The sequence below is a fragment of the Geospiza fortis genome, unplaced genomic scaffold, assembly GCF_000277835.1.
Source record: "Geospiza fortis unplaced genomic scaffold, GeoFor_1.0 scaffold162, whole genome shotgun sequence".
Classification (NCBI taxonomy): domain Eukaryota; kingdom Metazoa; phylum Chordata; class Aves; order Passeriformes; family Thraupidae; genus Geospiza; species Geospiza fortis.
The window spans coordinates 377,151-392,284 of NW_005054316.1; the positions used below are offsets into that span (position 1 = coordinate 377,151).

Genomic DNA, 15,134 nt, shown 5'->3' on the forward strand with positions numbered 1-15,134 from the left:
AGTAGGGAACATAACTCTAAGAAAGACTTTTGGAAGAGCAAGGGGTCAGCTCTCCAGCACCATAAACTGCCTTCAGGGCAGGTAAAGCAAAGGGGGTTCAAAGGAAGGAGCACAGGCACAGTGTGAAGCTGTGTTCAAGTGAGGAAACACACCAGCTGAGAGCTACACTGCTAACATATTTACTTCATTTTAATTCCTACAATTTCGCCATCAAGAGCTGACCCTTGCACTTTGCTGAAATTCATGTTACTAGTTATTTCCCTTCTTTTCTAATAGTAGCAACAGTGTTCTTAAGATGATTTTAGAGCACAATACACTGTGTCCTCTGAGAGCAAGTGGTCCCTTTACAGATGTACCTTGGGGACGTCTCTTCCCTAAGACTGTCTCCCTGCACTTCTCCCAGCTGCCCACTGTCTCAATCCCTGACTCTTTTCTCAGCCACCTAGCCCTGATGAGGTTGGAAAAAACCCTTTTGGTGTTAGCTTTAATGCCTTTTGCAAATTGCATGCCAGGAAGTGCCTTGCTATAATTTCACACCTAACATGTCAGAATTTATGCTCTCTCATGTTTTCCTAATTTTAATAATTACAACATTTAAATTACTATAGCAGCTGATTTGCATCACTGTAAAAACCTGATATTAAATTGCAATGTTTATGTGAAAATCTAAGTAATTCCTAAGGGATGGCTCCTTGTCCCTGCTGTACAAAAATTACTGGTAAAAGTGCAGCCCATTCTGCCACTGATACAGTGATTTAGTCTGAGAAAAAAAGTACAATAGCTTTATTTGAAGACTGAAAATAAGATTATGCTCCTAAAAGCTAAGTGAATAGTCAGCTCTGTGATCTGCTTTATATTGCTCCTGTGTCTTCAATGCCAAATATGCTTTGTTTTCAATCAAAAGGTGTTTCTCCCCAAACACTGGCCCTGAAAACATACTGTGGGATACACTGATTATTGAGCTAAATTCTCAGTAGTTTTGGTCCTTAATTAATAAAAGTTTTTTATATTTCAGCCTCAGTCACCTTGTGCAGCTTGCTTGTTTCCATGTAGGTGAAATGAAGACCTGTTCACGGGAACAGAAGCAGGCCTGTTAACTGGGATTTAATGGCTCCTTCTCTATGCCTTCTGTTGCCTGGGCAGAGGGCAAAGTTGTCAAAGAAACAATCTGCATAATCTGTTACCGCTGTAATTTTTGTTTAAATGCTATTTTTAAAGCAGAAGCAGTAAGGGAGGTTTAGCTAAAATGCTACTGATTAAAATAGCATTATGATTTTATTTACTAAGTCACTCAAGAAGGAATGAACTGTCATTGCAGGCTTTAACTGCCTGTCATTAAAATGTTTGTGGTATATTGTCATCAGTAACCCTGGATTATTTATGAGATATCACTAATGCTTTATCCAAATGCAGATTTCCTTCTGTGCTGGAGCTTTAACAAAGCTGGCTATCCATGGGTTTTCCATTTTGTGACACTAAGAACAGGAAATATTCAAAAGATGCATTGGGGAATCAACCTCAGATGAGCAGCAGGAGCGCACTTATAAACCATAACATCTTTAGCGACTGATATGCTCATTAAATAAACATGACTGTTGCTTGGAAGATAACAGCACCAAAATGATCTCCTGACATACACCAAAAAAAATATATACTGAAAGGAAACTGAATGCAAGTTACAGGAATAGGTGGGATGAAATGCAAAATCTGTAGGCTGATGTCTTGGAATGCACTAGAAGACAAAGATGATGCATTAGGTGGTCTCAGTCTTCATAATCCTACAGACATACAGGAACTTTAGAGAGGGGAAACTGTTAATGATAAAGAGGTTCAGATGAGCGTGCAAAAAAGTAAAATTTGTTTGGCTTCAGGTAAAGACCTTGCCATTTGACAGGAAAGAGAAATATGAAGAAGGTGGAGGAGAGGAACAGGAAAAAGGTAGCAGACTGCAGAGCACAAGCTGGGTATAGGCATGCATTATAGCTCACAGAAAGGGAAGATTAAGTAATTATACAAAACACACTCAGCCTATCTCTACAATACATTGCTGTTTGCCAGAGCCAGTCTATGAGCTCGTGTGTCCAGACACTGTACTAGAAGAGAAACATTTGATCCAGGTTTTTCAAACAATGATTTAAGGGAACATGGACTTCAGCTTCCAATACAACTGATTCTGAGCAGAGCCTTTACAAATTCAACGCCCATGAAAATCCAAACCTAAAATAAGGATTTAAAAATCAGTACTGTAATTAGCAAGAAGAGAAACTATATCCTTCTTTGCCATAATCAGTGGTGAGATCTGGAAGGCAGCCAACATCCTTGAATGCCAGAAGAGCTGGGGAAAGGGAACTATGGATCAACAGTAGCCTCATTTCTCCAGTTCATGAATCATGCCCACAATCCTGGTCTGCCAATGGGAAATATGTAAATTTCTCACCTGATCTAAATGATTGTTGCTGGTGCTGCTGTACTCAGCAAGTCAAGCACTGCTCTTGACACCTGGAGAAAGCAGAGCCATAGTGATGTGTTTGGCAAATGGACACTAAAATCCCACTTCCCTGCACTGCACGCTCAGGGAGCAGATTCACCCAGACCGAGTGCCACCGCTGTGTCAGGCTGTCAGCTGCCTCCCTCTTCATCTCCAAATGCCATTCATTTGGGGCCACAAGATGTATTTGTAGGCAACCTCTCTGCTGTGTAACTCCGCACATATGAGCTAACTCAATCCAACAAGTACACGTGAGCAAGGAAGAGTAAATACTTAGGACTTGAGCCTGGATGTACGCAAGCTCCATGTGGGTTGGAAAGCCATACCAAACTCACTTGCCACACCTTTCCTCCTGATCACATTTTAGCAATGAGACTGATACTATCTTGGATAAATCTTTTGGTGCCACAGTTATGGTTTTCATGCCATACACATATTGTCTGAAGTGGCTTCACCTTCCTCAGCAGAACAAGAACCACAGCTGTTATAAGCTGTAAAGCTTTGCTTCAGAACTCACCACAGAGAAATTTTGCTTCTGAGACAAATCTTCCAAAGACCTAGTGGCCCTTTCGAAAAACAGTCATGAGAAAGCCCAGCAGTGCTCAAATCTTTTCAAGAGCTCCTATTCTTAAAACTGCTTAGCTTATCCACAAAAGAATTTCAAACCTCTGGAAGACAAAACAACATATTTTTCTTTTATGGGACTGAAAAAGAAAGGATACTTTCACTGACTATCCTTACCACTCATTGGTGTATCCACTAACTTCAAGGCATCCTAGATCAGGTCGTCTGGTTTTTCCCTGCTCTCCAAACCTTGTATCTTCATGGCTGAAGAGCTAGATAATCTATCTACAGCTTTTGATAGTACCTTCAGTTTTATAGCACAAACCAAGGAACAGATTAGCTGTGCAGAATGTCCTAGATGCTATCGACCTAATAAAAAAGAAATGTCCTCAGGGATGTGTGACTCTTCCTCTTTTCCTGCCCATCTTGCACACAGAGAACAGGGAATTTGTTTTACAAGAAACAAAACTACAATTAAACACTTTTCCTAGATCTTAAACGGCATGTTTTAGCATTCACGTTGTTTTACAGCGTTCCTCGGTGCAATACTGAAAGTTGAGACTTCAAAGGAGGAAGAAAAGAACAGTCTGCTCAGGCTTTCTATTTTCAGAACAGGATGTTGGGCGATAAGAAAAGGCCCCCCTGGCGGAATGTGAATCCACGTGTGCCGCTGGCGCTGGGAGCAGCGCACACACGGGCAGATCGCTCCATCTGCTGGGCACAGCGGCGCCGCTGCTCACACTCTCATCAGACACGGGAGTGTTACACAGGGAGTTACGTCCCAACTCCAAACTCATGTTTTGTCTCCCAGTGAAATCTGGAATTTTCCTCTTCTGTAGAAAATTTTCATAGTCAGTGACTCCTGTTCAAAGTATTACATAGGGAAAACACAAAGGTCTAGTTCTAGAGTGCAAGGCAAAAGAAAAGACAGCATATTTGGAGTCTCCAAAGGTTTTAAACATTTGAATGTGTTTGAAATGTTAGAAGCTATACCAAAACAAAAAATCCACAAAAAACCCCACCCAAAACCAAACAGAACAAAAAAACCCCACCACAAAAGTATTTAAATTAAAACCAATCCACACTGATTTTATTCTCTCATCAAGAGTGCAGGTGCTTGTAGGAGGGAGAAGGGTTGGGCACTTCAGCCCAGGAGATGAGCCCAATGTATTCCCTTCCCATTTACCAGTCACAACCCTCCAGAAAATACAGCTCACAAGAAGCCATCAGACTAAGTTGTCACAAATAATTTTTCCTAATTTCTTCTTTCCTTTCATTTTGTGCTAAACAAAGGCAGAATAAAAGATGATAAGATGTTCATTATTTATAGACACTGCACAAAAAGCACTGCCTCCTTCCACTAGAGTCCTATGATCACTTCTTGCTCAAAGTTTTTGCTCTTGGAGGTGGTGCCTGTAAACACATTCACTACAATTTCTCAGAGGGAAAAATCCCTTGTTCCTGAACTTTTCCAAATGCATAGCATCTGAACCATCTGAAGGCACATCCACCTTCAGTGCTGGCCTGGCACAGGAGAGATCTTGAGCACAGCACAAAGAGTGCTGAGCTTGATTTCACCCTTCTCCTAACTCCATCAAAAATGCTCTGCTTCTCAGGATCTCAGGTCTGCAATAAAGACAAATGGCAGCATCTCTCTCCTTAATGAGTTTAAAGAGAAGGGGAAACTTATGAATAGAAAATGTCAAGACTCTATCATTAACATTCATGAACATAGCAGATTTAAAAAACAAAAGGGTTTATATTGCCTGGGATAATATTACTACTACAGTTTAAGACCTTCCCTGTAAATGCAATTCTTATGGGAATCACATTTTCATTGCATTAAAAAAAAATAAATTTACAGTTTACCTAAACAATATATTTTTTTTCAGCTGACAGCGTGAGTTATTTCATTGCACTCAATAAAATTCAGTGTCTGAAAAGCCTAAATCAGTCTTCTTGTTGTAGAGTAAGACCTATACATTCTCCACCCTAAATGCACCTTTCAGTAAACAAAGGGGTTTTTTCCTGGTATTGGGAAGAAGTGTTTTTATAGGGCTTCTGGTGCCAAAGAAAATTTATGAACTCCCGAGGTGTGAGGATATGGCTCATTTCTGAGGTGATAAAAAAACATGTTATTGCCTATTGTTTTACACTGGATGCTGTTAACTTTTACCCCATGCCACAGAAACTGACAACACAGAAGAAAACTCTGTTTTGCTGAGTATAGTATGTATTTTTTGTCTCTTAAAAGCAGCAAAGATATGAAACCCACATGCGCCCATTTCAAAAGAAAATGTGTAAATATTCTTTGTGTTCTGGCTACCAGCCAGGTTACAGAAGTGAGCTACGGCCACCAGAAATGAACAGGACTGATCAATCTTTTTTTCCTTTAGCCCTTGAGAGTGAGGAAATATTTTACATGTCAAGTTTTGTTATAACTATTTCAGGCCTTTCAAAGAGTTAAAGAATATGTTCAAATTTTGCAATAAATATATTCTAAGGCTCTGCAATTGGATTCTATCTTCTTCAATGCTAGTGAAAAAAGACAAAATTTGGAGCAAATTTTACTGTGCTAGCAAATAAAGCTATTAAACATAAAAATATATTTTAATTTTTTTTTTCTACCCATCTATTCATCTATCTATTGATTTCACAATCTGCTGCCCCCATTCCCGCCCTTTTACTCTCTTGTCAAAGCTAGTTTTGGCTGCCAGGACAAGTTTGTAGCTTTGGACAAGATAGGCATCAAAAAAGAGAGTCCTTTTGAAATTCTTGACTTGGCATTTACATTAAGATAATGCTTAATTTCAAGCAGAGAGTGGAGATGCAGAAAGACAGGAAGCCCATAGCTTTAAAGTACTGTACAAGATAAAACCAGATTGGTTCCAATGAAAACTTTAGCACCACAAAGAACTTTCACATTTTGTTACATGTGGTTATAAAACATACAAGTCAAAATATTTGGCATATGGAATAACTAAATGCAATACTTTTGTTAATGCAATGAAGGAAGTTATCCTCCCTGTGTCCTCTGACATTAAAATTTTCTGCCATGCTGAACTGCCAAGTTTTTTTAACATTTTACCTTTCTTCACAGTTTCCTTCTGCCAGCTTATATCAGACAAACCATTAGCATCAAAAAGAAAAGCACTCAATTCATACTGCTTTAAGCAGTTACCTGTGTCATCAGGTATACAGACAGACAGACAGTAGCTCTCTGATAAGAATGTCACACTATCTTATCATAGAGCCACAGTTTAAATGATCTGCTTCAGAACAACAGCAGAAAAATATTTTTGAAGGTAAAACAACTACAGGCTTTGTTTTCTCCTAAGAGAATGCTGAGCAAGAGCTTCTGGACAAATGTTATCATAGTGCTTCAGATGAGAAATTTTACCACAGGCACAAAACAAACTGAGAGCTTTGAATATGGCCTGCACAGTTAAAAAGAACAGAGATGAGAAACAGTTTCTAGATTTCCTGATTTCTGTATTATCAACCTGTACTGAAGGTTTCCAATACTAAGAAGTTTGCTTAGATGGTGTCTACAGTGATCTGGTGACAAACCAAAGCACCTGTAATGAGCAAGGGAAGTCCTAACTTCTGGAAGAAGGGGTTTAACTCACAACTCCTGCAGATGTATCCTATATGCACATGTGATTTTATGCATTTGATAACATCAGGCATTTTGCTTCCCATAGCAGGAAGGTGCTTTTAATATAGTTTAGATTATGATGTTGGTGGGACAGCAATCACCTGCTTCCTACTGTGATTTCTAATCTATGTAATCCACTAAAGCAACACTGGATTGAAAATGTCTTTCTTCAGCTACTTTTTCTTCAGCTTCAAGGCAGCTCTATAAATCCCGTTTCTGAATTGCCTCCAATCCAGAACTGCTTGTTGCAGTGGACTCTGGTGCAGATATTCACAAACCTGGAAGTGAATCACCTTTCTGTACACGTCCTTCTCTGTGTTTTCCTCATCTTGTTGTATTCAGCTGACAAAAGATAAGTTCTAGAAAACTTTCCTTCTTTATGTGGAAAGAGGAAAGAAAGACTGCCATAAGAAAATCTCAAGAGGAGCAGCAGGTCAGCAGACAATACTGTAAACTATATAGATTTAATCTGCAAGTGTTAGCTGCAACAAAAGGTCAATTTTGCCCAATTTATCTGCTACTTTGTGGGACCACCACACAGCTGGCAGAATAACATGTCTTCTTCCAAGCACTTCATGATGCAACAGCAGAGGGTGTTGCAGATCAGGTCTAAGATGCCCTGAGAAGAACAATGTAGAATTTCTTACACACCGCTTGAATATATTTTATTTTTCTGGCTGATTCTGTTAAGGCGTTTTTTTCGGTAAGTATTAGCACCAACTCAGAAATAACCAGAAAATAATTATGATAGGAAAAAACCTCAAACATATGCATGTATGAAAAGAGGAGGAGAGAGTTAACACAAGGAAACAGCTTTCTTACTAATATGCCCAGACAATAAGTGAATGGGAAAGATGAAATAAAGGTTCAATCCACCTAGGGAATACTGACAGAAAGTGGTGAATCTTTAGATTCAAGACCCATTTTTCACATGAAATCCCAGAGGAAATCATTGTCCTGTAATAGGTGATCAAATTTCCTCTTGATACTGGAAAATACAAAAAGAGGAGAAAGATTACCCAGCACTTAATGATTCTGGCAGATTGCTTATTTCCCACCTGACAATTTGTAGGGCACCCTGATGAAAAACAAAACCCCATGTGCTGCTTATTAGCTTCCCCCACTGTAAAAGAAATGAAAATATATGGTGCACAGAACAGCTGGAGAAGTCATATAAACTCAAAGAAAACTCTCATGGCAGAGAGAGCATATCCTTCTATTGATGCCCCTGCCTTCCTTTTGTCTAACATCACATGGAGAAACCTTCGAGACCAAATTGTGCAAACCTTTAGGATGACTTCCACATACTACAAACATCGTTATTTTTATTTTTTAATTTATAAAACCAAGAGAAATACCTGATCCCAAACTGGGTCTTACTCTTATGCTCTTACAATACTCTCTTTATGTCTGATATTAAGCAAAACTGCTCAATGGCTGGATGTGGCACCACGAAGTTAAACTCCCACCTTCCAAAGAGCTGCCTTAACTGCCTGCTTGCATGCAGACAATGACCCATTGCAAGCATGTTCAGAAAAGGAATGCCATAGTACCTGTATCACAGCTAAATACAGAATTTTCCCAGTACCTGTATCACACCTATATACAGAATTTTCCCAGTACCTGTATCACAGCTAAATACAGAATTTCCAAAGATGAGTCCTAGAAGAAGGCTTTGATGGACAGTAATGCATAAATCCCGGTTATGGACACAAACCCATAAACTCTCCAGAGTGACTTGACTGACTACTGTAATAGCTGTTCTCATTCAGAAGCCAGCCATCAGTTGCATGCATTACAAACTAAATTTAATCTTTGTTCCATGTGCTTTGAATATACAGCTTGGTACAAACAGTGTACTCTGTACAGCTTGGTATAAAACATATTAATGGCTGTAGGCATTTCACACTGACACATATGCAATCGAGTCACAAAGGAAGAAGGGAAGTTTTACCCCTGCTTGGTGCACAGTGTTGATGGGCCAGTCAAAGGTAAGCAAGAAATCAATTCTGCTGGAATGACATGCACAGCCCTCCAGAAGCATCATATCTATTTTTAGCACACAACACAAGACTGCCTCTTAAAGAAGTCAGCAATAAATCAGTGTTGGAGTGATGGACTGACGCAGAGAATCCTTTCAGATTGACCACCGGGTGCAAATTAAGGAGTAGGCTGAGTGCTCTCAATTTTCATTTCACAACTCCAGACTCCTAAGTCTTTTTCCTCAGCATGCTTTGTACTGGAAGTGCTGTAAATGCACATTCTTATTTGTATTCTACCTAAAGTCAGCTCAGCTGAAGGTTCATTTCATTTCAACTCATAGTCAAGGCTGAGGGAAAATAAATAACCTGGTCCTGGAGAATCTCCAAAGTGTCCAGCTCCCCAAACCATTTCTTGAAGGTTTATTTAAGTACATATTCCTGACACCACCTGGACAATATTTTGACAGTATTATCTGAGAACTGAGTAAGACACAAGTAAAAGAAGAAGGCATTTCAGTGGAAAATGGGAAGCTTTCTGGCAGGTGGAAAGATCACTGAGTAACAAGTGCAGGCAAGGAAAGAAAACCACACAGTAACATTAAAGATAGAAGTGGAATATGTTACCTTCGTCATCATCAAATCTGCTCCCTAAGAGGGAGATAAACTTCTTCATTGACTGAACAAGAAGGAAACACATACCCTTCAGCAGCCATGCAGATTTAGCTGAAGTTTCTGTAAGAACAGCTTTTTAAAGGAAAAAGTTACCTGGATTTTTGTAGATGCTAAGCACATCCTTGAAATAATGAGGTAAGAATCTTTCTAATAAAAGCAGCACATCCTCCAACTCCTCCAGAATGCCCACAAGCAGAAAATTTTCATTAACGTTCAGCTTTGCTCTTTCAAGGGCCCATTCACCAGGCTCCCTGTATGAAATTGATGGGGGAAGACGGAGGAGGGAAAAAGAAAAGTTTAAATATACATTTATTTCTCAAATTCAAGCCAAGAATACAAGTGAATAAAAAATATTCAGTGCTATATTTAGAACAAAAAAAGACCCCCCACCAAACCCAAGTAGCTTACTGAGCTTTTCAATGCAACATCTATAATTGGATTGGCATGTAAAAACAGGATCACGTCAAAAGGAGGCTAATCATTGTGTGAAAGTACTCCATTCTGAAGGGAACTTCTGCCAAGTTGGTTATAAGCTCAAACTTGTGAACTTTGGTATTTCAACTTGGAAGCACAACCCATCTGATGGGAGGGATGACTGCCCTTGGTGTTGGAAGGTGCTGAGGAGTGGTGGTGTCCCTGAACTATATCAGGAGAACTGCAGGGACCAACCACTGCCTGCTGTTACTTGGCGAATCCTACACAGGACACTACCATTTTCCACCTTGCCCTTCATTTTAACTTTTGCCAAAGTCTCCAGGGGCTTCCCTTTTCCCTGTGATTACCCCCAGTTGCCCTGCAGCTTTGCTACAGGATTTGCATTTTTTTGCTGTGACTGATACTGGTTTTGAAAAACAGCTTGGGGTTCTGTCTTTTCTCCCAGCAGGAGAAGCTGGCAGGACTTCACTACATCTTTATGCTTCTCTGTTTCCCACAAGCACAATGTAGTTAGACAACCATACAAATCCTAAATCCCTTATAATAATTCATATTAGTTATGTTCTGGGAGCAGCAGCCATCATTTATACTGACACAGGATACAATGCCAGTGTCCCAGGCTAAAGGAATCAGCTCCCCACACTGCCTGGGAGTGGCTGTAAATCACACCTCTTCCATGACTTCATTAGGTCATTGTGGATCCTACGCAATAGTGCATTTAACATTTGTCTGAAGCTCTTTGTCATGTGGAAAAGCTTACTACTTTCCACTCCTCCTAGAGCAGACTTGTAGCAGGTTTTTCATGCTCTACCATGCTAACCTGCTCTACTCTTCTGGGCACTGATCTGCCTTCTGGAAGAGCAAAGTGTCCTAACAAACACCATGAGCCTCCTGTTTGTAGCTCCTTATGGGACTAAAAAGTAGCTGAAAGAAGTGCAAGGGCATGGCAGGAGCCAAATCTACAACAAGGTACAAATCCTGCTTGAGAACCTCACAGAGATATTTTGTGAAGGTATTCAGGCATGTGACTGCTGTTAATGGGATTACTCGCGCAGGCAAGTTAAATGTGCAACCATAAGCATTTAAAAATAAGACCAAAATATGTAAAAAAAAAAGTGCAATGAGAATGAAGTCATTGACCTGTTTTGTTTCTGATACATAACTTCAGTTAAGCAAAAAAAAAAGCAGGATTTTACAACATAGATACTTTTTCTCTCTTAATTTCTAAGTAACACATTTTCACTTGTTATTACTGCTACAAGAAGTATGGCTTTTGAAAGAAATTCTGGAAAATGTGCAGCTGTTTCATTATGGAGAAGCTTGAATAATACAGAAACAGAATACCTTGAAGTTGAACACACCTAATAAAGAACATTTGTTACCAACAATACTAAAGTGTTTAAAGCCAAGAAAGTATTTAAAATGATTCCTATATTATTGCATAAAAATTTACTACAGTATCAGTAACTCAGCATTATTAGAATGGTGTACACAGATGTTAAAAATGAGGTAGCTCAATTAAAGCAGTAGAGGGCTGTATTTTACATGGTTTTAAGCAAGAATACGGTTTCTCACATGGACACAGAAACCTGTATTCCTCATATAGACCTGATAGAAGCGTCTGAGCAAATCAGAAACATGTATTACAAAATTACTACAGTGCAGATAAAATGAGTAAAGCAGAAAAAAAATTCCACACAAATACATTCATATTTGATGAATTATTCATGCTATAAATCAAGAAAAAAGAATACTACTACATTTGCAATGCCCTTCTTACTTCAAAATATATGCATGCAGTTACCACATGCAGTGCCACATTCCTTGTACTTTCATTTTTCTCTTTTACTTCAAATAATGTCACCTCTTTATTACCAATTTCTGACAAAATGTTGGCAATAGCTATTGCTGAATAAATTGAAATACCTTGCATATATTTACCTGCATCTTGGATGCTGTCCACAGAAATATGGTATGATGTAAAATAACCTGGGATTAGAACATTCAGGGTAGTTTTCAAGGATACATACATTAATGTCCTGTGGGGGAGGAAAAAAAAATACTGTATTTTCCTTTCTCTATTAGCAACTGTTTTCTTTATCTCATACTTTTTATAGTCATCTCAGGGTCAAAGAACTGTGCCAAGGCTATAACAAGTATCTTAAAAGTCATCTATTGGTCCATTTATCTACTTCTACTTCAGCAGGGGAAACAAAAAGTTATTTTGTCCTAGAATGCACAAAGCAATTTTTTCTTCCTTGCCGCAAACCCTACAATTATTATACTGAGGTTACTGTATGAGTTTAAGTGGGACACATTAATCAACTTTCATACTAAATAACATTTAAAATATTCAGAAGATTATTTTCAGGCTCTTCTTTCTTCTAAATACACCCTGGAGAAACCTGAAGTAGCTAGAATAAATAAAATTGAGACAACATTTATTACTTTGCCCCTCCCCCCCCTTTTTATTTTAATTGTGCTGCATTCAATGACTGGAATGAACAAATCTAAGATCTAATTTGTACATCTCACTCAATATTATAACATACATCACTTTTGGTTACAATTCTGTAAACTTCTCAGATTTTCAGAACTGAAGTGTGCAAAGCCTACTGAGAAAACAGGTTATTAGAAAGTATTTATCATTTTCATGAAATATCATTCATCTAATTAGAAGCTATTTATCATTTTTCAAAGACTTGGCATAGCTACTGAACCCTGAGGAACTGCATTCCATTTATAGCTTTACTTCAGCACAATAATAAACATGCGGGACTGAATCCCATTATCCTAATCTAATGCAGCCTTACTCTGCAAGCAGACACACCCTCTGCAGAGACATACAGAGCAAAAAAATGGGTAAGACAACTAAAGCAAGGATGGAAGGATCTTACCTGCGCAGAATCAATATTCATTGTTATTTAGGTATGCGCTTTCACAAAGCCATAGGCACTATACACATCAGTATCAAACCAACAACTAAACAAATCTATAATTTATCAAGTAAATAAAATGTGATAGAGAACATTCCACAAGACAGATGCACTTGGCAGCATGGAAGACATGGAGAGCATCCCCTGCTCTCCCCAAAGAAGGGCAGGGTACAGGCCTCCAGACACGGCATCTGCAGCTGAGGCCTCATCAGAGAAAAGCTCTTCCCAGAACTTCAGTCCTCTCACCTAACTTCATTAGATCCCCATTTTGGCCTGTAAGCATTTTAAAGTACACTTCTGATTCCTACTCTGTCTCACAGTCATGTGAATCCAACTTTATAAGCACACCAGAAAACTCTGGGCTAGGAAGTAATATAGCGAGGAACCATTCACATAGCAAGGAACCATTAAAGAAAACAACATAGAAATTGCCAGCTGGGATACAAACAATCCATTTCCCCTGCTCCCCACAGTATAATCAGGGCTTGCCTTAAATACATACCAGAAGATTTATGGTCAAGACCTGAATCTTGACATTAAAGGCTCTGAGCTGAAGCTAACCAGCCCCCCACGCTCCATGCTATTACTAAGAAATCTTACTGTGGATGTATAGATTGCACAGGCAATGTGTCTCTCCTGTCATCCCAATAGGGTTTTTTAACATGAATTACAAATTGCACCTCTTTAATGGCTTATTGTGCTTTTACTATAGACAACACCAGAGATGTTTTCAGTGATACATATTTTTGGCTTTCATAAGAAACTAAAGACCTGCAAAAAATTAATACATCTCTTGGATTTAAAAAAAAACTGAAATATTGCCCTGACAATACTTTATGTCCAAGTTGGCTTGCACTTGGTAGGCAGATTAGATGGAAGCTGGATAGAACACCTACATAAGACTTAAAAATCTCTACCAACACTCAGCTAAGAACATTTTCTCTTTTCTCACGCTCATACAAAGGCAAAAGGACATTAGCTCCCAACAAAGAAACTTACAATTTCTTTACAAGTATAATGAATATGATGAGTCAAGAAATATTCCCTGAGATGAGTATCAATACCCAATACAAAAGTGTAACCGGGACCTTCTTGTAATTGTGAAAACAGTATTTTATTCACACGGCCAGAGAAACATTACAATAAAGGATTGTAAGTGTAAATTCATGTGGAAAACCCTGCAGGTTTAGCAAGTAGACAGCTGACACTAACTGAAAAAGAGATTTTTTAGTGTCCTTTTTAGGGTAAACTGATGTAGGATTACTGAAACAACCAGGCTGGCTCTAATCTAATCTCATCTCCCCCATTCCTTGTTGATAACTCAAGGTTTAAGATAAAGCCAGGTGAGCTTTCATACAAACCTACAATATTTTGCCACACAAGGACGTGCACTTCACCCTCCTGACATCAGAAGCACCAGGCTTTCTCCGCAGCAGAAGCACTGCCCCTTCCAGGACTTGTTTTCCACCACTGCTATGATCTGTATTCCAGCTGCTGGAGTGTCCTCGTGCATTTGCAGCCCCTGCTCACTCCCTGAGATATGAAATCAGTTTTCAACCAGAAAGTGGGTGAAAGAAAGGTCAGCCTGAGGTGAGCTGGTCATTACAAAACTTAAACACACCTACCGGAGATGCTTTTTGGTGCCAGTGGCACACAGGAATTTCTGGGGTTTTTTTCCCAACATGCAAAGTCAAGGTGAAACGAAATTATCCTAGGCAGTGTCACTCTGCTATCCTAAGCAACATTATTTAAGCCACATCTCCAAGTAAGAACATGCTTTCTCAGCAGAACACAGATCTTTCAGGGTAGAAATGTTCCTACATGAGACAAAAATTTGCAAGGTGACAGATGAGAGCCATGCTCACTTAAATGACTGGAGGAGCCTTGTAAAAAAATTATTTTAACACAGTCAGGAAAGATACAGAAGGAAACACACAGGGCTACTTTGATCACAACCTTTCAAAATAAAGAAAGCAGTATTTTACTTCATCCCCCAGCTCCTGGCTACAATTCATATCACTCACATCCCATGGGGCTTGTGTCTTCAAAGGGGCAGCGGCAGGCCTGGGAATCAGCCCTGCAGCTCCAAGTAACAAAAGAAACTATCTTTCTTTTAAATAATACTCTATTTTTCTACTCATGTAACAATTTTGTCTGAAAAATTAAACTGGTAATTTCTGCTTCCTTCTTCTGTAAAATTGTCTTCGAAATGAAAATCACAACATGCCTTAATCCTTTAATCTGTCAATGAGTCAGACTACTGATCAGAAATATATCAAAGCTGCATTATTAATATGTTTTTTTTGAGATTAGTAATAAACTATTTCACTTGCCATAGTGAGCTCAACGTGCTATAGGAGAAGTCAGCACCTGATTAAAAATATTTCATAGATTAATTG

General features: G+C 39.0%; 1 protein-coding gene across 1 annotated transcript in view; it reads right to left on the reverse strand.

Moving 5' to 3' along the window:
• Positions 1–15,134, reverse strand: part of UST (uronyl 2-sulfotransferase) — a 99,148-nt gene that overhangs the window by 21,909 nt on the left and 62,105 nt on the right. Inside the window, exons 6-7 of the mRNA XM_031056238.1 lie at positions 11,741–11,838; positions 9,458–9,615 (exon numbers count right to left, since the gene is read on the reverse strand). Of these exons, the coding sequence (XP_030912098.1) occupies positions 9,458–9,615; positions 11,741–11,838 (256 nt within the window). The remainder of the gene's footprint in view (positions 1–9,457; positions 9,616–11,740; positions 11,839–15,134) is intronic.